At 33.1% G+C, this 21,606-nt stretch overlaps 1 protein-coding gene across 5 annotated transcripts in view; it reads left to right on the top strand.

Annotated features, from left to right (window-relative positions):
* Positions 1-21,606, top strand: part of STXBP5 (syntaxin binding protein 5) — a 153,710-nt gene that overhangs the window by 10,743 nt on the left and 121,361 nt on the right. For all 5 annotated transcript variants that reach the window (XM_031456508.2, XM_031456505.2, XM_031456507.2 and 2 more), the window contains exons 3-4: positions 14,341-14,422; positions 17,441-17,541. In XM_031456508.2, coding sequence (XP_031312368.2) covers positions 14,341-14,422; positions 17,441-17,541 — 183 coding nt within the window. The remainder of the gene's footprint in view (positions 1-14,340; positions 14,423-17,440; positions 17,542-21,606) is intronic.

Here is a 21,606-nt window from a genome sequence, read left to right as displayed (position 1 = left end):
AAAGAAGCAATGATACATGGTACTGCTATATACCAAGTTAAATTATTTTCATAAGTATTTCTTTGATTCTGTGAAAGATGCATTATTCTTCTGGTAAATTATAATTAGTATAGTAATGAAGATGACTAATTAGGTATCCTTTGGGGACAGTTTAGTGATCAGGTCTACTACTGAAATGTTCAACTTGTTTGAGACCTTTCTAATTTTAATTTAAAATATATTGGCATTTGTAACTTTTTCCTAATATTTTCATTAATATTATATAAAGATATATAGAACATTTACTTTTAAAAATAAAAGTGAGTGTGAGCATTTTATTAAAATACTGTGATTTCTTAGATGTCTGCAAATTTTGATTAAAAATAACTCATTTTCACTTGTGGAAGAACACAACTTGAGAAATGTATTAACAACAACAGAAAAACCTAAAGCTCTTAAGAGCAAATTTAGGTGCATGGTTACCTTCTTTAAGAGTCAGATACATTGCATGCACCTTCTTGGAAAGAATGTATATAGTGCTTTAATTGAAAACAAATTATATCTACTCTGAAAAATCTTTATAGTTGCTCACTGTTTATATCATTTTTTGGTAGCAGTAAATATAATTTTATTCAGTAAATAAGGCTAATTTCTACTTAAGATTCATTTCTCCAACTACTTAAGATTCATTTCTTCTTTTGGAAGTTGTTATATAAGACAAATAATGAAATGATGACATGCTGAGCAAATTTGCTTTATTGCTGCTATTATTTAAAAATGTGCATTGATCTAGAATAACATTCCCTTAAAATAGAGGAGAATGCAAAAGTTTTTAACTAAAAAATACCAGACATTTTTGGTTTTATTATAAGCTTCATTTGAAAATTAGGGTTTGCTAAACACATGTGTTATTTGCAAAAAAATATAGTCTGAAAAATTATATGGTAGTTTCTAAATAATAAGGTTTTTTTTTTTAATTAGGGATATCTTTATAATAACTTTTCATTGTTTCCCTTTCAATAAGTGCTATCTAGAACTTTTGAATCTTTTCCTGTGAGGTTGGTTGTCTGTTGAAGAATGATTAATCCTACCCTTTCTTGAAAGTACATAATCTTTTCTTGTAATAGCAGTACCCTTGCCTTTTCACAGCAGTATTCTGCCAAAGGTGACTATAAATCTATGACATCAGCTAGTGCAGTACTTTCTGCCAAATTGCTTTCCTTTTGTGTATTTTTTTCTTTTTTGTCTTTTGAAAGGGGAAAAAGTGTTGAAACAGATTTTCCATCCATTCAGTCTTTGTACTTTGTTTTTCATAATGTGTTTTATTTTTCTTTTAAAATTTAGTTTGCCATACTTGAGAAAAGAACTTAGACATTAAGCATCTGAGAATGGATGCTGAGATAAAAGATTGTTTTTACTTGATTGTGAGAATGTGTGTTCCTTCTTGTTTCTTTAGCCCAGACCACTGTTATTTATGACTGTTTCACAGATGAGTGAGCAGGTGGTTCATTTAAATGTATATTTATGTATCAAAAGCCGTTCTAAAGACTTGCCTGTGATAATAAGTATAATTCATTTTGACGCCTTTACAGATGATCCCAACTCCAAAACAGTAAATAATAAGAATATTTTTCAACTACTCTGTTCAAAATAATAAAAATTCTTAATTCAAAATAATAATGGAAGATGTAACTAGAAGTCTGTTTCAGTTCAGTTAATGCTATAATTATATTTTAGTCTAGTCAGTTACTTTGTTTTGGTGTTGTTTCACTCACATGAAGAGAAAGCAGTTGACTAACATAATTTTTCTACCATTAGACATTTACTGTAAAATATTACAATTGTGTTGGGTTAAAGCAGTTTTAAATGTTGATGGATGCATCTTCCATGGTTAATTTTAGCATTGTTAAATTTTTACTGTAGAAATAGTACACGTTATAGTTTTGCTTAAATAGCAGACTAGCAGAATGTTAGAATTGTGAGTCAGCAGTAAAAATTAAATCTGTCTACCCTTATAATCATGAGGCTGTGGCTAGCTTCATTTTTTTATTGAAGTATAGTCATCATTTTTTAATGTTAATTTTTTAGATAGGCTTTACTTTTTAGAGCAGTTTTGGCTTCACAGCAAAATTGAGTAGAAAGTACACAGATTTCTCATATACCCGTGTTCCCACTCAGTACAGCCTCCCCCATTATCAGCATCCCGCACTAGAGTGGTTTGTTTGTTACAATTGATAAACCTACTTTGACACATCAGCCTCCAAAGTCCATAGTTTAGGGTTTTCAATATTAAAAACTCCACACAAACTACCAGGACTGATCAATGAATTCAGCAAGGTAGCAAGATACAAGATTAACGTACAGAAATCTGTTGCATTTCTTGACACTAACAATGAAATATCAGAAAAGGAAAGTTAAAAAACAAAAAACAAAAAACCCTTTTAAAATTGAATCACAAGGAATATACCTGACCAAGGAGATGAGACTTAATTTGCTGAGAACTATAAAAAATTGATAAAGGAAATTGAAAATGATTCAAAGAAATGGAAAAATATCCCATGCTCTTCTATTGGAATAATTAATATTGTTAAAATGGCCACCTGAAGCAATCTACAGATTTAATGTGATCCCTATCAAATTACCCATGACACTTTTCAAAGAAGTAGAACAAATAATCCTAAAATTTATATGGAACCATAAAAGACCCAGAATTGCCAAAGCAATCCTGAGGCAAAAAACAAAGCTGGAAGCATAACCCTTCCAGACTTCAGACAATACTACAGAGCTACAGTAATCAAAACGGTGTGGATGGAATGACAGCTTCCAAATTTCTTGTGTGCTGGAGAAAAAACCGGAAGTCTATTAATTTCTATAGGTGACAAATTCATGATCTTGAAAAAGAGGTTTTTCAATTGATGTTTTTCAAGTAGGTGAAACTACAGAATAGGGGTACTATACCGTAAAAGTGAAAATTAATTTGTTATTTGACAAAGGTTTTATATTGCAGATACGTTCATTGGTCATAAAATAAAAAATGAAATGTTCTTTACTATGTTAAACTTTAGTAAAGACTTATTAAGTCTTTATATCCTGAGCATATTCCTATCAAACTGATCAGAAGCTAGTTCAGATGGAAATAATTTTTTAGAAGTTTAGAAAGTAAGACTTATAATGTGATACTAAGGGGATTCATGATTATTCCATCTGAAGAAAGTCTAAGAAATTATTTAATTATTCGTATACATGACTTAATTTTGTGGTAGTGCTAATTATGCTTTTGCCCACAAGATTTCCAGATTTTCTCAACTATGGCTGTACATTAGGATAATTTGTGAAGCTGAAAACAAACAAACAAACAAACAAAAAAAACAATGCCCTAACATGTGCTTGGATTTCTTTTCTAGATATTTTGATTCAGTGAATCTGGCATGGGGTTTGACATCTGTAATTTTTTTAATCTTAAATGTCCAAGGACGCTTATAATGTAGAACCAAAATTGAGAAATACTGGTTAAATGTTCAATAGGCAGAATAGCAGTATTCCTAGTGAGGCAGATGGTAGATGAGAAACATGTTCAACATAGTGTGTGCAGAGGGGATATCATTTTAAAGCAATTGTAACATCTTGAGATGTCTGGTATAACCATGAGGAAGTAAGCTGACACTTTTCATCCCATTGCCTTTGGAGACAGGGCTGTGAAACTGTGATGTATGAAATATTTATGAAGATGGAAAGGAACTGGAATTCCAGATTTGAATTAGTGTTTCCTCTTCCTAGCAGTGTATCACTGGACATGACAACCAGCAATAAAAAAAGACCATGGAGTCTAATTAGGAGGTTGAAAAGTCTAGTCTCAGACTTGCAAGTGAAGGAGGCAGGCAGAGCATTTCACAAATGAGAAAACCACAGCACATGTACACATGTAGGTTGTCCTAGTTATCACAGATCATTTTACGTATTTCCTTTTGTTTTTTCCTAGTAATCTACTTCCAAAATTTAATTTTTTAACAGGTTGTATTATCTTGAATAGGATAAATGTATGACGTACTGTCCCTTTTATTTGTTGCCCCCCCCATTTATTATTATCAGTATGGAAAAAAAAGAAATGAAAGCTTTCATATGCTAAGTCATTTGTTATGTTCACACAGAATAAATGGTAGAGTTGGCTTAATGCTAAAGTTCACCTTCTTTTCATTGTAAGAATGCTCTCATCAATATTCTTTGACCACATTACGGTGGTGTTTAGGTTTAACTTTGTAACTGAAAAATAATTACATTATGGTTCAAGACTTAGACCATTAAAAATAAAAATCATCCATTGACCTTTTATTCACAGAATAGTAAGCCAGTTCAGAGTAAATACCTTGAAGGCTTACTAGAATGCTTAAAGAGGTGTAAATTACCCTGTGTGCTGAAAGTCTAAGAATGTACTAAGAGAAGTGGTAACAGGAGTTAGTGGAAATCTTCAGGGTTTCTGATGGATTAAAATGCTCTTGGATTTAGTATTTTTACTGCAGCAGAAAGAAACAGTTTACCCTTAAAAGTCTTTTTTGGTTTGTTAGCAGAGTATTTATCTACTCAAAGAGAATTACTTTCACAGCATATTATATAGTTAAATGTGGAATAATTTATTAGTCACTTATGAGTTCATGAAAAAATTAAGTATCCATAATCTTACTTTTAAACTTTGCAAGATATAAATGTATTTTAGAAATTGCACAGAATATCAAAGTTCCCCAGTTCCTTTCCATTTTATATGTACTCCAGTCTTCCATTTCTAGGTTGGAAAATTGAATGTCACTTCTGTAGATGCTGGAATAATGCCAGTACTTTGTTTGTCTTTTTTGTCATTGACAAAAGTTGATGAACAGATTCTCTAACAAGCTATATAATCTATAAAAATCTTAATAATTTACTGAATATTTGCCCCTTTTGATATTATCACATTCTTCATAAAAGTAGAGATTGCCAAAACATGTGTATAATGCACAGTGATAGTGACAGCAGTGAAACCGGTCTAGGAGTTCTACTCTCAGAACTTAGCACTTGCTGGGGTCACATCGTCTGTTTCTTTTACTATTTTTTATTCTACTATGCTGACAGTGCAGTAGAAATCCCCAAAGGAGGAATGAGCAATAAGAGAAACTATTGCTGTGATTGTAATACCAACCTAGCAAATGATTGGAAGGTAAAATGAATAGGCTGGAAGTATAGATTCATGGAATTTTAAGAGCTATAATGGATCCTAGAGACAAACTAGTCCAATCCCCTGATAGAGACAGAACTGGAACATCTTTCTATTATCCTATACTTTTTGCTGACATTTTGAAAAGTGAGCTGATTTTACCTGAACGGATATGACTAGACATAAACATGTGAAAAAGCTCATTCATTCATAAATATTTATTAAATGCCTACTATGTGCCAAACACTGTTCCAGACTCTCTGAGTGAAGAGACAAGATCACCATGTTCTATTACCTGAGAATCTTGAAAGTCTAGGTAGCCTGTGTGGAAGGCTTTCATAAATAATACTACAATTTAGGCACAGATGATCCCTGTTGAATGAAACAAGTATCTACAGAAATCAGTATGACTATATAGTAAACAAGGAGGAAAACAAAACAACAGCATGGACGTAAAACAGTGTAAGACAAGCTACAGCCCAAATGAAATGATGATTGTGAAAATAATTGGGAAATGTTTTTTCTTTTGAAGCTAAATTTTTATGTACCAAATGGACACTGTTTGGGTGCATCTAACTACTGTATTGCTTTTATATTTCTATTGCTAGACTTTAAGACTTTTGAGGATAGAGACTATGATTTATGTCCCCAGTGCCTATTAAAGTTTTCAATTAAGAAAATTAAATGAATGGATTAAGCAGACATGGTTAAGGAATATCATTCTATTGCTTGCATCTTGACCTTTTAAGAGCTACAAGATGGGAAATGTGGAGACAAAAGAATCTTTAGTACAAGAAGCTCCGTTCTGTTTCCCCATTGGTTTGTCAGTTATTATTGCCATCCAAGTGGTAATTTTTTTCCTGGTGGCATATAGGATCTTCTTTTTAAGTGTTTATGTGGTAAGATTTTATGGTGGTGTATTTAGGTGTGGGTCTTATTTATTATTCTGGGTACTTCTATCCCAAGACATGTTTTTTAGAAACTGAGTAAAACATTTTTTCTGTTATTTTTGATAACATTTTTCTTATTTTTTTTTCTATTGTTAAATGTTACTTCTCCTAAAACAATCCTTTATACTGCATTTTTTCTTACATTTTCCAAGTTCTTTATCTCTTGGCTGTAGTTTTTTTAAGTAAGTTCTTAAGACAGAGTAACAGCAAGGATATTTGTTCAGCTTACTCTCTTGAAGTAAGGCATCTTTTTCACTACTTTTTAATGCATTATATTTTTTAATTGAAATTTCCTGAAAATTTTTCATCAGCATATTTTACTGATTAATGTATGTTTTAAACTATTTGGTGGAATATAAATGATTTAATTTATGAAGTAAAAGATATTTTTCTTGGGATTTTACTTACATGTGTTTCTGAAGCCAAACTATTTCTTTATATGATTGAAGTTCTACTTGTTTAAGAGAACACTGCATTTTCTTTGCTTCTCATCTGTTGAATACTCTCTGTGTTTAAATCTTGAATAAAATGAATTTTTTTTTTAAATTGGGTGGAGGACAGAAGGAAATAAAGAGCTTAATGGCAAAAATGCTAAACTCTAATCTTGTATTGTCTGCTTACCTCTGCATGTCACTTAGGTTCTAAACTGTTAAGTTCATTCATTGCTTGTGAAAGATATTTTAAAATCCCAGATAAAAGGTAATTTAAATTATATTTAAGAATATATTTTGTTTCCTTAATAAATGACAATCATTTTTGCTCTAAATTCATAGTCTTCTACTTTTGCCTGTTTATATTATCATTCATTCAAGTTGATTCTTTTTTAGGTATCAGTTTTATTGAAATATTTTTATATACCATAAAAATAGAGTTATACAATCATCAGCACTTTTAAAATTTCAGAGCATTTTCATTACCACAGTAAGAAACTTTATACCCATTAACAGTCCCTCCCCATTACCCTCCACCCAGTCCTTCACATTTACTTGTCTACTTTCTATTTCTATATATTCGTCTATTCAGGACATTTTATATAAATAGAATCATATAATATGTAGTCTTTTATGACTGGCTTCTTTTACTTAGCGTGATGTTTTTAAGGTTTATCCAAATTGTAGCATGTATTAGTATTGCTTTTTTATGGCTGAATATTCCATTGTATAAGTATGTTGCATATTACTTATCTGATCAGTTGATGGACATTTGGATTCTCTTCTTTTTTGGCTGTTACGAACAATGCTGCTGTGGACATTTGTGTAATTTTGTGTTTATGTATGTTTTCATTTCTCTTGTTTATATCCCTAGGAGTGGAATGCTGCGTCATATGTTAACTCTGTGTAACATGGAGGGTTCTAATTTCTCTACGTCTTCACCAACCCTTGTTATTGTCTTTTTTATTACAGCCATATTAGAGGGTGTAAAGTGATGTTTCATCATGGTTTTGATTTGCATTTCCCTAATGACTAATGATGTTGAGCATCTTCTCATGTGTATTTTGGCTGTTTGCAAATCTGCTTTTGGGAAATGTCTGTTCATTTCCTTTCCCCATTTTTAAATTGTATTGTCCTTTTGTTCAGTTGTAAAAGCCCTTTGTATATTTTGGATATTAAATCCTTATCAGATAAATGATTCACAAATATTTTTTTCCCATTCTCTGGGTTGTCTTTTCACTTTCTTGATGGTGTCCTTTGAAGCACAAATGTTTTTAATTTTGATGAATTCCAGTAATCTATTCTTATGTGACCTGTGCTTTTGGTGTTACATCTAAGAAACTATGACCTTAACTGAGGTCACAATGATTTACTCATATGTTTTCCTCTTAGAGTTTTATCATTTTAACTCTTACATTTAAGTCTCTGTTCCATTTTGATCTAGTGTTTGAGCTAGTATTTGCGAGATAGGAATCCAAATTCATTCTTTTTCACGTGGATATCCAGTTGTCCCAGCGTCATTTGTTGAAACGACTGTTCTTTCTCCATTAAAGTGTCTTGACATCCTTGTCAAAGTCAATTGTCATAAATGTTTATTTCTGGACTCCTAGTTCATTCCATTGACCTATATATATCTACCCTTATGCTAATACCACACTTTCTTGATTACTGTAACACTGTAGTAAGTTTTGAAATTGGGGAAGTGTGAGTCCTTCACTTTTGTTCTTTGTCAAGATTATTTTGCTGTTCTGGGTCCCTTGCATTTCCATACGAATTTTCAGGGTCAGCTTGTCAGTTTCTCCTAACAGCTGGGATTCTGACAGAGATTAATGTTACTTTTGTAGATCAGTTTGGTGAATATTGCCATCTTCACAATATTAAGTCTTCTGTTTCATGAGTCTGCAATGTCTTTCCATTTACTTAGATGTTGTTTCAACAATGTTTTGTAGTTTTCAGTGTACAAATCTTGCATTTGTTTGGATAAATTTATTCCTAAGTATCTTATTATTTGTGATATTATTGTAAATGGAATTGTTTTCTTAATTTCAGTTTAGATTGTTTATTGCTGGCATATAGTACAATTGATTTTTGTATATCGATCTTATGTTGTACAACCCTGTTGACCTCATTTATTCATACTAATAGTGTTTTTTAATGGATTTCTTAGTTTATTCTAAATCTTAGAATTTTCCTTCTCCAAGATCATGAAGAGATAATTTTACTTTACTTCTTCCTTTCCAGTAAGGACACTTAGTATTTCTTTTTCTTGCCTGTTTTCTCTGGCTAGAACATCCTGTATAATGTTAAATAGAAATGGTAAGAGCAGACATCCTATCTTTTCCTGGAGCTTAGCACAAAAGCATCCAATCTTTCAGCATTAAGTGTAATGTTAACTGTGGGTTTTTTATACATGCTCTTTGTCAGGCTGAAGAAGATCCCTTCTCATTGAGTGCTTTAGCATGAAAGAGTGCTGGATTTTATCAAAGGCTTTTTCTGTGTCTATTGAGATGATGATGTGTTTTTTGTCCTTTATTCTACTAGTGTTTGATTCTGTGAGTTTTTTGAAGGTAGAGTTTTTTTTTTTTTAATATCTTATTTAACTTTGCTAAGAACTGTTCCTCTCAAAAAGCTTTAGTCTCTAAAATGTTGGTTGGTTCATCATTTTGCACATGATGACATTTGTAAGGTGGCTATCTCACCTTCAACTAGAATTAGAATACAGAACTCCAGCCTTTTGCTTTTTATACTTGGTCATAGTGCTTCGTTATTAAAGTAGGTATTTACTACCATCAACTAACATGAAAAATGAGTCTCGAGAAAAAATTTTTGGTTAGCATGTTTTTATGTCTAATTGGTTTTATGATGTTTACTTGCTACCCAAATTTATGTTTGGTCTAGTTTATTGATTTAGACTAATCTGACTTTAGTAATGTTGATTATGTTTGCTTTATGTTATACTCCAGTTTTAAAATGACTTAAAATAAGTCAGAAAGTTATGTTTACATGTGAAAGTTGGCTCTTTCTTTTTGGGTCATTGAGGCTTGATGATTTATATTGTGTCTGTGTGTGTTCTGGAGTTAAGATTGTCTGAGTTCAAACCCCATCTTCCTTACTAACTAGTTGTACGACTTCAGGCAAATTATTTAACTTTGTTGTACCTAAGTTTACTTATTTATAAAAACAGAACTTATAATAAGGTATTTTCGTGAGGTAGTATGTGGTGCTTGACACATATTAAGTGTTCAGTAAATCTCAACTGCTATGATGTTGATGGTAATGTACTAAAAGCCTCCTAATTCCTCCATTCTCCCTCCCTTTCCAACCAAATATATAATAATCATTTAGGCAATTGGATGACTGCTTATTCTGAATTTGAATTTGATGGTACAACATTATAAAATAAAAGATTTTACTGGTTCTAGTCTTTGTTTCTGCTTATCTGTCTTGCATATCTCTTCCTGATTATTCTTCATTAGTTGCTAATTTTAATGTGTTATTTTTTTCTCTTAAATATTTCTTTTTCTCTTATCCTCTTACTTAGAGGATTCCTTGAAGGACATTTGTTTCTGTCCAAAACATTTATGAGACATTTGGTCCATGCCAAAATGTCCTTGATACTTGGTCCTATCCAAAATGTCCAGGAACGTATTTGGTCTATGCCAAACGATTTTGGAAAGGACTAATATCAGAGACCTTATGGCATGGACCAACTGTCTCCATGTATGTTTTGGACAAGACTAAATATGACCAAATGTCAAAGACCTTTTGGAATGCATCAAATGTCTTATGGGCTAATGTGTTATGTTCGTTTTGGGCAGGACCAAATGTCTACTTGCCCAGAAAATCATGTCTAAATTCAAGGACTTGCATTAAAGACTCTGCTCCCAACGAAACAGCCTTGCCTTCTGTAGGCCCTCTTCAGGAGTTACCGTGGTACTTGTCTGGACAAAAACCATCAGTGTAGCTGCACAGGAAGTATCTGGCATGTGTCATGGGTCAGAGAAATTGTTGGTTTACTCTAGAAACAAAGATGACTGGTAGGATTAGGTAGACATCATAGCTCTTGATAGGTGATCAGTAGAAATATTAAGACTAAAGGTATCTGAGATAGGAAGATTATAACATTTTAAAAAGAATACGTTGGAGTTCAGAATTAGAAAGTGAGATAAATTGACACCAAGAAATAATGTAGCCTCATAGTTTGGCTTTGCCTTACAATTGACTCATCCGTATGTAGAGGAGTAGACATCAGATTAATGAATAAATATTTCTGCATCTAATAAGTATCTTTATAGAATTATTCAATATGTAATTTTATTTCCTTTTGGGTTTTTTCATTTTAATTTCAGATACTTTATTTTCTCACTTAATTTTGAACATAGCCACAATAAATGAATAATTTATCAGGCAGGTCTTTATTATAATGATTGACCATTTTTAATACAACTGTTAACACTCAGTAATGACAATATTAGGAGAACCATGTGTGCAGGAAGCAATGATCATTATAGGTATGAAAGAATATGAATATTTGCATCTATGACCTGCTCTTTTATGATCTAATATATTCAGAGTTGACGTTTTCTTAATTACGATATGTTCACTGTAACTTTAGTTCTTGTTAAAGTAATAAATACATTCTGTTAAATGATGATAATAGCCGTCATTTGTTTAGTACACTGTATATAACTTTAATTCTCACCACCATTCTGCAGGCTACACTAGATAGGTATCTACATTTTATAGAGAAAATTGAGAGCTGTAATAACTCTCCTCAGGTCACAGCAACTAATTAAGGAGTTGGCATATGAACTGTCTTAAAACTAGATGTCTAAATTCTCGTCATGCCTCAGATGTTCCTGTGGCCCCCTAAACAATGACAACAGCAAAAAGTACACTCAGGCTTCTTCTCAGTTTGGGTTTAGTCAATTTGCAGTAGAGCCAGAATTCTGCCATACTACCAGGATTGAGAACTACTTGCTCTAAAACTATGTCCTTTTCCACACTAACATCTCAGTTATACTTAAACAATATCTATTCCTTACAATCTGATTTTAAACTTTCTGTTATTACGGAGTAATGGTTTTTTATAAATTGTCCCCCCAATCCATAGGGCTTTTTAGTGGTAGTACCCTTCAGGGCTGGCTGCAGCATAGTACTGCCCTATACAAAGGAAAAGGGAAAGAAATCAGTAGTAACCTCAACCAAAAAAAACCACTTCTCTGAGCCTCAGAATTATCATCTGTAAAATATGGATGATAACCTTTCAGAGTTACCTTGAGGATTTAAGACAGAGTGGCTAAAACTTAGTAGATACTCAGTAAGTGGTTCTTATTATTAAAAAGTGTATGTATCATCTTAGCTAGAAGTAAAATGACAATTGTAATGTCATAAAAAGTACAGTTTTGTCTGAGATAGTGTCACATAGAGTAAGAATAAAATCTTTCTTGATCTCCATGTAACTGACTTCCTGGATTTAGACACTTTTCATTCTCTATGAATAAAATATTGATAGATGCCCAGGGCATACTGAATTTTCAAGACTAGTAGGCTATTTCCCAGGAGGCCCAAATTAGTAAAGCTATTTGCATGTTCTTTACTTATCAAGAATCAGTTTTGTCTATTCCGAAATCTGCTTATGCCTGTTGTACTTAATATTATACTCAAGTAATTCACTTTAGTAATATGTAAACTGATGAAATGTGAATGCAAATGTGTATTTTTTAATATGTAGAAATGTAAGATAGATACTTTGGGAAGACTTCCTGGAGGTTAATCAGTTAAAATTTCCTGTCTGATGCCGTGTAGATAAGACAACAGTAGACAATTGGAAAAGAAAGAATAAGACTCTTTTTGAATGCCGCATTTAGATAGCATTGCCAGTGTCTTTAAAGTTCCACTTAAAAAATTAAACTGCAAATTTTATACCTGGGTAGTTATGACTGTGTTTTATTGAAAAATAATTCTGAACCCTAATTGTAATAGATCCATACTTAAAAAAATATCTTTAGCTAGTATCACAAGATTAGCAAAATTGTGTATGGTTTATGAAAAAAATAAGGTCAGTAGAATTGTAATGATTCTCTACAGTAGCTCACTTTTTTTATTTACTTAATCCTGATCTGTTTAGATAAGAGAAATTTTACTCCATTCATGTTAAGTAGGACTATAGAATCTGCTAATTGGTTCCAGAAAGAATAATTTAACTGAAAATATTAGAATTACTTAGAAATGAGTGATTTCTTAGAATTACTTATAAATTAGAAATATTGACTAAAAGGACAAGGTCTTTGCTGTCATCTGACAAAAGAAATGGATGAACAGGGTGTGATTTGGCACTACCAAGTGCCAACAGTAGTAATTTGAAATCTAGCTTCATGTAGTTGCGTTTGGTCAATTGATGTAGCAAAAATACCATTTTTTGAAGGTAATAATAATAGTAATAATAAAAAAATTGGGGTGTTTAAAAAGTTGGATACTATAAGCTAAACATGCTCAAATAGTCTATACATTTATAAAATAATAGAAGAGTTAGTTGCCAGTAATGAAATGAAAAAAAAATCCATTGAAAATAAATACCACCTACGAAGATTTCTAGAAATCAAAAGGAAAAAGTATATAGAAAATAGGAATTTAAGCTTTGGTGCAGTTATTTTTAATTAAGAATCCTAGGGCATGTATTAATAGAATATAAAAGTAGTCTACACACTTGAATGTGAATTTGTATAAACAGGGCTATAATTTTATTAAACTCCATCAAATTTTATTTTTAGATTTAACTTTATTTTCACTTAATATATATTAACTCAATGTCAAGTAGATCAGTGTAGTAGTGTGTTAAAATGACTTCAAGTTTATGAAGGTAAAAGGCATATAACAATGCCTGGCACATAATAAGTTCTATGTTTGGATTTTTTTTGTTTGTTTTGTTTTGTTCTTTACTCAGCATACCGTATTAATTAAGTGTATGGAGTCTGGAGCTATAATGCTTATTCATGCCTTCTAGTCATGTGACGTGGGGCACAGTAATTTCTCTGTTCTTCAGTTTCCTTATCTGTTTATATGGCGAAACTATATATTCGTCATGATTGTGATTATTAAATGAGTTAATATATAACATGTTTGAAATAATGCCCAACACATAGAAAATGCCATGCATTTCCTATTATTATTATATGCAAGTTAATAAATTTTTGCTTATTACTCTATTAAAGCATATTGTAAAAGACTGATATATTTACTGGTGATATAGCATGCTACAAGTATAAACTTAGTTATGTGGTTTTTTATTATATTTTTAGCTTACACTATTTAAAAATGACACTACAGAATGAAAAATGCAGTAAAAAAGATTATTGGTTCTAAAAACAATACTCCAAAATAATATTTGTCTACTTTACAGATTTGTTTGTTGACTTGGGCAAAATAGGATGTTCCACAGATCAACAGCTTTTTTCCTCTTTTTATTTTAAGTGAAAAAAGAAGACTTGGGCCACAGTAAAGTAGATTGAACCTATTTAGCTTGGTTCTGTACATTGCTGTTTTTAACACTTTTTTTTTCCTAAAAGGGACAGTTGTCTTATTTCTTTTAGACCTGAAGTCTGAGACTTCTGATTATCCACAGAAACTAGCTGATCAGATTGATGTGTAATAAACCTAACTCTGTATCTCGACCTCAGCTGATATGCTGTATTGAATATCAGGTTATTGGAATATTTGAGTCTATTTATATAGCTTATCAATTGCTATAAAAAGCCCACACACACCATAAACTCCTTAATGAAGTTAATGACAGCTTTGGTCGTCCAGGAGTAGAATGTTATTGCCAACATGACAGTGGAGCTGCAGTAATCCAGCTCCAGTTCCTGATTAATGAGGTTAGTGAATTGCTTTAATCTCTCCTGCTTATATATGAAATAGGGCCACATCTCATTTTTTAGAATTCTTGCATGCATTCATGTTTAAATATTTGAACAAAAACGAATTTTTGGTAGGTCAAAGTTAATAGTAATTTAAGGCATCATCATGGACAGTTATATAAATAATGTAAGGTGCTTCTCAAAACAGTGTTGAAAATAGAATGGCATAAGATAAATCTTCTTGGCACAAGGTGCTGCATTTAAATTTTATTTCAGGAATATTGAAAATTATGTAACAAAAATCTATATTAAATTTTTTTTCAAAGATTGACTTTATTATAAATAACAAAATGTACTTCTCTGATGCGTTGTTTTGAAATACAACCAGGAAACCAAAATCCATTAGAAACTGGTTATTGTCCAAAGTTCTTGTTGGTATCACATATTGGTTGCAGTAATTGATGTTGCCTGTCTTTTTGATAGACTATAAAGTTTGGAGGGAGCTAGAGAAACACTGTTTTATCAGCAGAGTAAACAATGTGTTTGCAGGTTTTAAAAAAGTCTGAGGAGCTATGACAATAGATGTTTATGCAAGTAGTGACAGGCAGGAAAAGCTGGTTATAAAAAGAAGAAAAATGAATTACTCCAGGAAAGGTTCTGCTATACTTAGATGTGAGGAGAGTTCACAGACATTCTTTTTGCCCCTAAGTCCTTAGGTTCCATGGAATACATTTTTAGATGCATATAAGAGAAAGAAAATAGTTGATACTTTTGGCTTTTGATACTTTTGAAATTATTTTTTTCATGTCAGAGGATCTAACAGAGGCAGCATGGTGTAAAAAGCTAAAGAGGGTAATATAAAAAATTTAGTAAAACTATGATCCAACTAATATGCAATTGTAGGTTTTTCAGGGTCAGAGGAAGTGTTTTTTTTGTTTTTAAAAACTTCAGTATTCTGTGTAGGACTGAATAATAGGCATTGTAAAATGTTAAAATACACACACACAAAATCACAGTTTAGAAAGTTGCTGAATTCATATGTAAGATGATTCTATTTTTAAATAATTTTCCATTATGAAATAAATAGACTGGCAGTTAGTTTCAGAAGAATGGTCCTATGTACTCTTCCCCCATTCCCCCTAATAGTAACATTTTATATAACAATAGTGCAGTATTAAATCGGGAGAATGACATCAGTACAGTACTAGTAATTGGAGTACAGACCTTATTTAGATTTTACCACCAGTTTCTACGTGCACTCACTGTATGTGTGTAGTTTTGTGCACTTTTATCATATACATACATTTTGTGTAATGACCAGCATAAACTAGCTAGAAATCAGTTCCATCATCATGAAGGAATTCTCTTAGTTTATAATTGTGCCCCTCCTACTTTCAGTCCCTAATCCCTGGCAACCACTAACCTATTCTCCATCTTCATATTTGTGTTAAGATTATATCTTTAAAGCAGTATGAGACAATGTAAATACCATATTGCAGATTGATTACCTGTATACCTAAATTTTAGCAATCTTAACTAGTTGATGCTGTTGTTATTCATAATACAGAATTCTTTTCTATAGAACTTACCGTAAAGTTCTTTGCTATGACTGCGTTATTTTACTTTACATGCTTAAACGTTGCATTTTAAGTACTTAAAAATGACAGTTTTTAAAAATGCTTAGCAAAATATGAATATTTAAATGTGGATGGCTATGGAAATCTGACAATTGGGAGTGACCATTTACTTTCAGTTTTGGAAAACCCTATGTAGGTAAGTGAGCCACCATAGGTGGTCAGCTGTCATTGCCATTTTGGCTCTACATCGTCTCTTCTTCCTTGCGTTGCTAAAATGGGGCAAACATCTTGAAAAAGAAGATGACCTGGCCCAAAACTATGGTGGAAATAAGAATGAAAAATACAAACTTTGATACTCTGAATCCTTTGAGTTTCTCTGCTTCAAAGGGATATAGACAAAAGGATGCTTTCTAGTGAAAGGGAGGGTATGTGGACTTTATGTATTTCTGCTTTCCAGAAGTCATATTGTAGCAATAGCAGTTAAACAGTAGAGTAGCCCTCATAGAATTCCAGAGGTGGAAGGGACTTGGGGAGGTCATTTAATGTAAATTTTGTCTTCAGAACTATTTTAGTTCTCTTGGAAAATGAGAAACTCTCCTATTTTAAAAGAGGAAGATTTTAAGATTTCTCCTAATAACCTGAGGGATTAGAATTGCAACTCTTTTTTGAAATTAATATAACGTCTTCATGTTGCATCTTTTGTCTTATTCTCTCAGTGTAAAGAGCATCTGACTCATGAGGAAAAAACATTCATATGTCTTAATAAATCGGCCTTACTTTATAAACTCTTAATCTGATTCATACATCAGAATCACCTCTGGAGATTTTTTAAAATACACCTGCATAAGTCCTTGCTGTGAGAATCCTGATTTGTGAAGTCTGGGGTGAGACTGACCCCCCTGCTTGATTCTTACATACTGCCAAAGATTTTTTTTCCTCTATTCTTAATAATGTCAAGTGTTTTAACTTTCTAAATTAAGTCAGATTGTTCAACCCTTTGGACATTGAAATTACAGTGTACTGAATACTATCTTTATTTTCCATATCATTCAAGGAGTAGAATTATGATCTAGGCAGAGGACATTCATAAGAATTTGTGTTAAGCCAAATAAAATGAGAGGTTACTTCATATCCTGTTTCTCTCTTTTAGTCAAGGAAGTGTATACAATAAGGACCAAGTAACTTATAGTCCAACCTCCAATTTTGTATAACTATATACTGTCAACCGTATAATCCAAATCTATCACCTGTAATATTCAACTAGATCATAGAATACTTTTAGTTTATACTAAAACAAATTCTGCTGTTCAGAATTTGGGTGAGGCAAATGTTTCTCAAAATTAAATCTATTTGCAGAAAGTTTTGAAATTTTGGGAAGGAGATTTTTTTGCCAGCTCTTTAGTAGCTTCAGTGTTTGTAAATGTACTCTATATAAAATATGTTACACTTTATTTTTAAGGGAGCTCTTGTGAGTGCCTTGGCTGATGACACCTTACATTTGTGGAATTTACGTCAAAAGAGACCTGCCATACTACATTCACTTAAGTTTTGCAGAGAAAGGTAAGAATTCTCTCAGTTACAGTATATAAAGGATATTTGTAATTCTACTTTGAAATTTTTGTTTGAATTTTATTTGTTTATGATGGATTTTATTCACAAAAAATAATTCAGAAACTTTAAAGCATAGTCAATAAAAAGAAAGTTTCCTTTGTTTAATATTGGCATATTTTAATGTTCTTAGTCATTTTCATAATTGCATGATATTTTATTGTATTGAAGTACTATAATTTATTCAGTCAGTCTTCATCAGTTGACTAGACATTTAATACATCCAGGACTGGATCTGATATAAATGGACCTTGATACCATTTTTGGTCTGCTATTCATTATGCTCTGTTGTGATATTATGTTACATATATTTCTTTTTTCACTTACACAAGTACTCCTGTGAGGTAAATTTGTAGAAGTGGAACAGCTTGGTCATAGAAGTCTCTCACCTGACCTGTGAATTTTGTGCTTTGATAGAATAGCCTTTTTAAACATTCTCCTATATTTTCTTATAGTACTCTTACAGTTGCATTTTTATGCTTAATCTCTGATTCATATGGAACTTACTTTGGCATAAAATATGAGTAAGGAATATAGTCCCCTCTCCCATATTGCTTATGAAATAAATTTTTTGATGCACATTTATAAATATATATGTATATGTGCGTGTGTTAAGGTTAAGAAATCTAGATCTACATAGTATCTAAATGCAGTGGAATTAGTGTCTTCATGCCATACCTGTGGAAAGGCAGGCATTAGACTGCTCAATCCATGTATGAGGATCAGGCCACATTCCTGCTTAGATAAATATCAGTTTGTTCAGGTTATATAAACTGATCAGTCTGTTTGAGCCTGGGCTTCTGCCCACAGTAGCCCTCCAAAGTAGGCAAGGTAAAGAGGCTGCTGGAAAGAGAGCAGTTCAGACTTTTCTAGCCACCACTAGGACATGTCTACATTGTATGCCAGACCAGAGCTAGCAGGGGGCAGTAGCAAAGTGGGCTATTGGAACATCTTATCTGGGCTGATAAATCATCTATATGGTTTGGAATCACAGTTCTACTTCTAGGAAAATGGCAGAAGTGAAGAAGGAGTTAATGGAAGGAAGGAGGGAGGAGATAGGGGAGAAAGAGCAAGCAAAAAGTCAAGGTTCAGTTTTTCTCTACCCGACGGGAATAGGGCCAGCCTTTCAACTTGGCAGTTTCGTAGTCTATTTGCCTGTGGGATCTCAGGGAGTGCCCTGCATCAGCCTCAAATGTTATAGGGCTGGTGGAGGTAGTAATGAGCATCTTAGTCCCAGTACACGTCTCCTTGGTGTCAGTCTCAAACCACCTGCTGGAAACTGAAGTGTAGGTCTAGCAGAGTAGTTGTCAACCTGGTGCAAGCTTACCCCCCAGAGGGCATTTGACAGTGTCTGAAGACAATTTTTATACAATTGGGGGTGGGGAGAGGTGAGCAGTACTACTGGCATCTAGTATATAAAAACCAAGGTTAGTGCCAAATATGTTACAATGTGCAAGACAGTCCCCATAACAAAGAATTATCTGGTCCAAAATATGAATACTGTCAAAGTTAAGGAATCCTGCATTCTAGCACATCAAAGTGATGTCATTTGATCCGTGTAGTGCTGTAAAAGTTCTCTTAAGCCGCCACCCACAGGAGGGATGCTGGCAGAATGTAGAATTCTAGTAGAAGAACACCTCTGATGCCTCATTTGCCAGTGGCATGCCCATATTCCTCACTGAGACACAAGAATGTGGCAGTTTGTGGTCCAGCTTCACAAACATATATTGCAGGTTATCATGGTTAATCTTCATGGAGGAAGGATCAAACCTCAAGGAGTCCCAGAGCAGTCAGTGCCAAGATTGTCTGGTATATAATGAGTCTCCTTTATAGTTCCCCTAAGGATGGTCTCCAAGAAGTTCTGGTAAATGTGGGTAAGGAACAGTAAGCTAGTTTATAAGGTGCCTATAGGCACATATCTTGACAAATAGAAGGCCCTTTGTATGAAATACAAAAGAGTAGCCCTTCTTGATGGATGCAGCCTCAGAGTCTCCCACTCCCCTCCTTGGGTGGGTGCTGTTACGCAGTGCACAGCCAGTGCAATTACATGAATTGGTCCTAAAAGTTACAAATGAAACGAAACTGATGAAATTCCCAGTTTTGAGTTCTGTAATACAGTTTACCCAGCTGACCAGCAGAAACTGCTTGGTCCTGTTCAAAGTTTTTCTCAGCCTTTATTAGGACAATATGAAACAAGAAACTGTAGCTTGAGTAACTTGGTCCTTGAATATCTTCTTTGGACAAAATGCTCTAGGATGGCTGCAAACTTGGATGGCAGCTGGTGTACTTCAGTGCCAAAAAATGGGCCTGGTGCCTCATGGATGAACCTTGTTAGTCTCTCCTCAAGTGGCAGGATGGAGAGAGGTGGCATTTCGGAGGAGCCTACTTTCCCTGGGCACCTGGCTACAGGTGGAGGGGACGGGCATGGTAGAGGCTTTCCCCTAGCTCTAGGAACCTGCCCATGGTGGCAAGTCTTATTCCACTCCTCACCTTGAACTCTGCGTCATTCAGGATTTTTCATAATACCCTGTAATCTGTACTCTGATGGAAGCCTTCTGTTGGAACAGCTGCCCCAGGCAGGTGAAGGGGCAAAATCCTGTCATTCCTTGCCCGTCCTTCCATCTCCCTCATTTATAGGATTCCATTCTTTTCTTTATTCAACTGCTTTGCATTCAGTTTTTATATCTGGATCAGTCAGAATAGACTGGTGTTACACTATGGTAACAAAATACTCTCAAAATCTTAAAGATTTAAAAGAGCAAAAGTTTATTTTTACTTACGCTATGTGTTCTTTGTGGATTTGCTGAAACTCTCTTCCTTTTCGTTACCATTTTTATTTAAGGATCTTGGCTGAGGAACAGCCAGTCTTTACAGTATTACTAGTCACTATGGTAGAGAGAAGACGAGAATATGGTGAAGCATGTTTTGGCTCTTAAAGCTTCCGTCTGGAAGTGATACATATCTCTTCTACTCTCATTTCTTGGGCCAGAGCAAGTCACATGGCCATCCCTGGTTTTACTCATATAACTGAGAAGAAAAAGACCTGGATTATTTATGAGTACTTATAATAACTACCACACTGCTTATTTTTATTGTTGACATTGAAATGCAATAAGCAATAGCCTAGTTAGTTTTCTCCTCATTCCACAGTGGGTTTAGGCTAACTTAATAGTTGAATTACTCCACTTTATTATTGTGCTATTTGCATTTTTACATCTGAAACTGGGAAAGGCAAGAAAAATATGAAAAGTTTATAAATCACTATTTCATTACTTTCTGAACAACTGTTAAATAATTCAAGGTTTTTATTGTAACATTTGTCTTAATAAGTAGTTAAATTTTCTTATTTTAGTGGAAATTTATATAAATAGGAATTGTATGTAGTGATTTCAATTGTATTTTTTCATAGTGTGGATTTTTTCTGTTTTTAATTTTTTTTAATTATGCAGAAATGTATATGACATAAAATTCACTACCTTAACCATTTTTAAGTGTATAGTTCAGTAGTGTTAAGTACATTCACATTGTTGTGTAACCATGTAATGTAGATATTTTGATAGGATTTCACTTTTATGATGTTTAAGAAAAAATAGAGAAATTGGAGTCTCAGGTCTTGGTTTAACTATATGAATTTAAGCAGATTACTTCACTGCTTTGTGTGCTGGTTTTCTAATTTGCAGAATAATTTCCTCTATGATTCATGTAATTTTTACCAATTCTTTTCTCTCACATATTAAAATAACTTTGTCCTCCTATCCCCATTAGTTCTGTAGATGATTGTAGGATGCTTGCTATGTGCTGGCTTAATGCTAGCTTCTGAGCATACGTTTTGTAAACATGACAGACTTGGGCCTTACCATTAGGATCTTAGTCAAAGTTAAAACAATCTTAGCTTCCTAGATCCCAATCAAATGACATTTGTTCATACAAAATAAATATGTATCTCAATTTCCATAGAATGATTTTGAATTGCGGGATAACATAAACTTATGAATGTCTTCCTTGGTTAGCAGTCAG

Source organism: Camelus dromedarius, chromosome 6 (assembly GCF_036321535.1).
Source record: "Camelus dromedarius isolate mCamDro1 chromosome 6, mCamDro1.pat, whole genome shotgun sequence".
Classification (NCBI taxonomy): Eukaryota; Metazoa; Chordata; class Mammalia; order Artiodactyla; family Camelidae; genus Camelus; species Camelus dromedarius.
The sequence above is the reverse complement of the archived record's forward strand: the minus strand, read 5'-3'. Positions and strand labels throughout refer to the sequence as shown.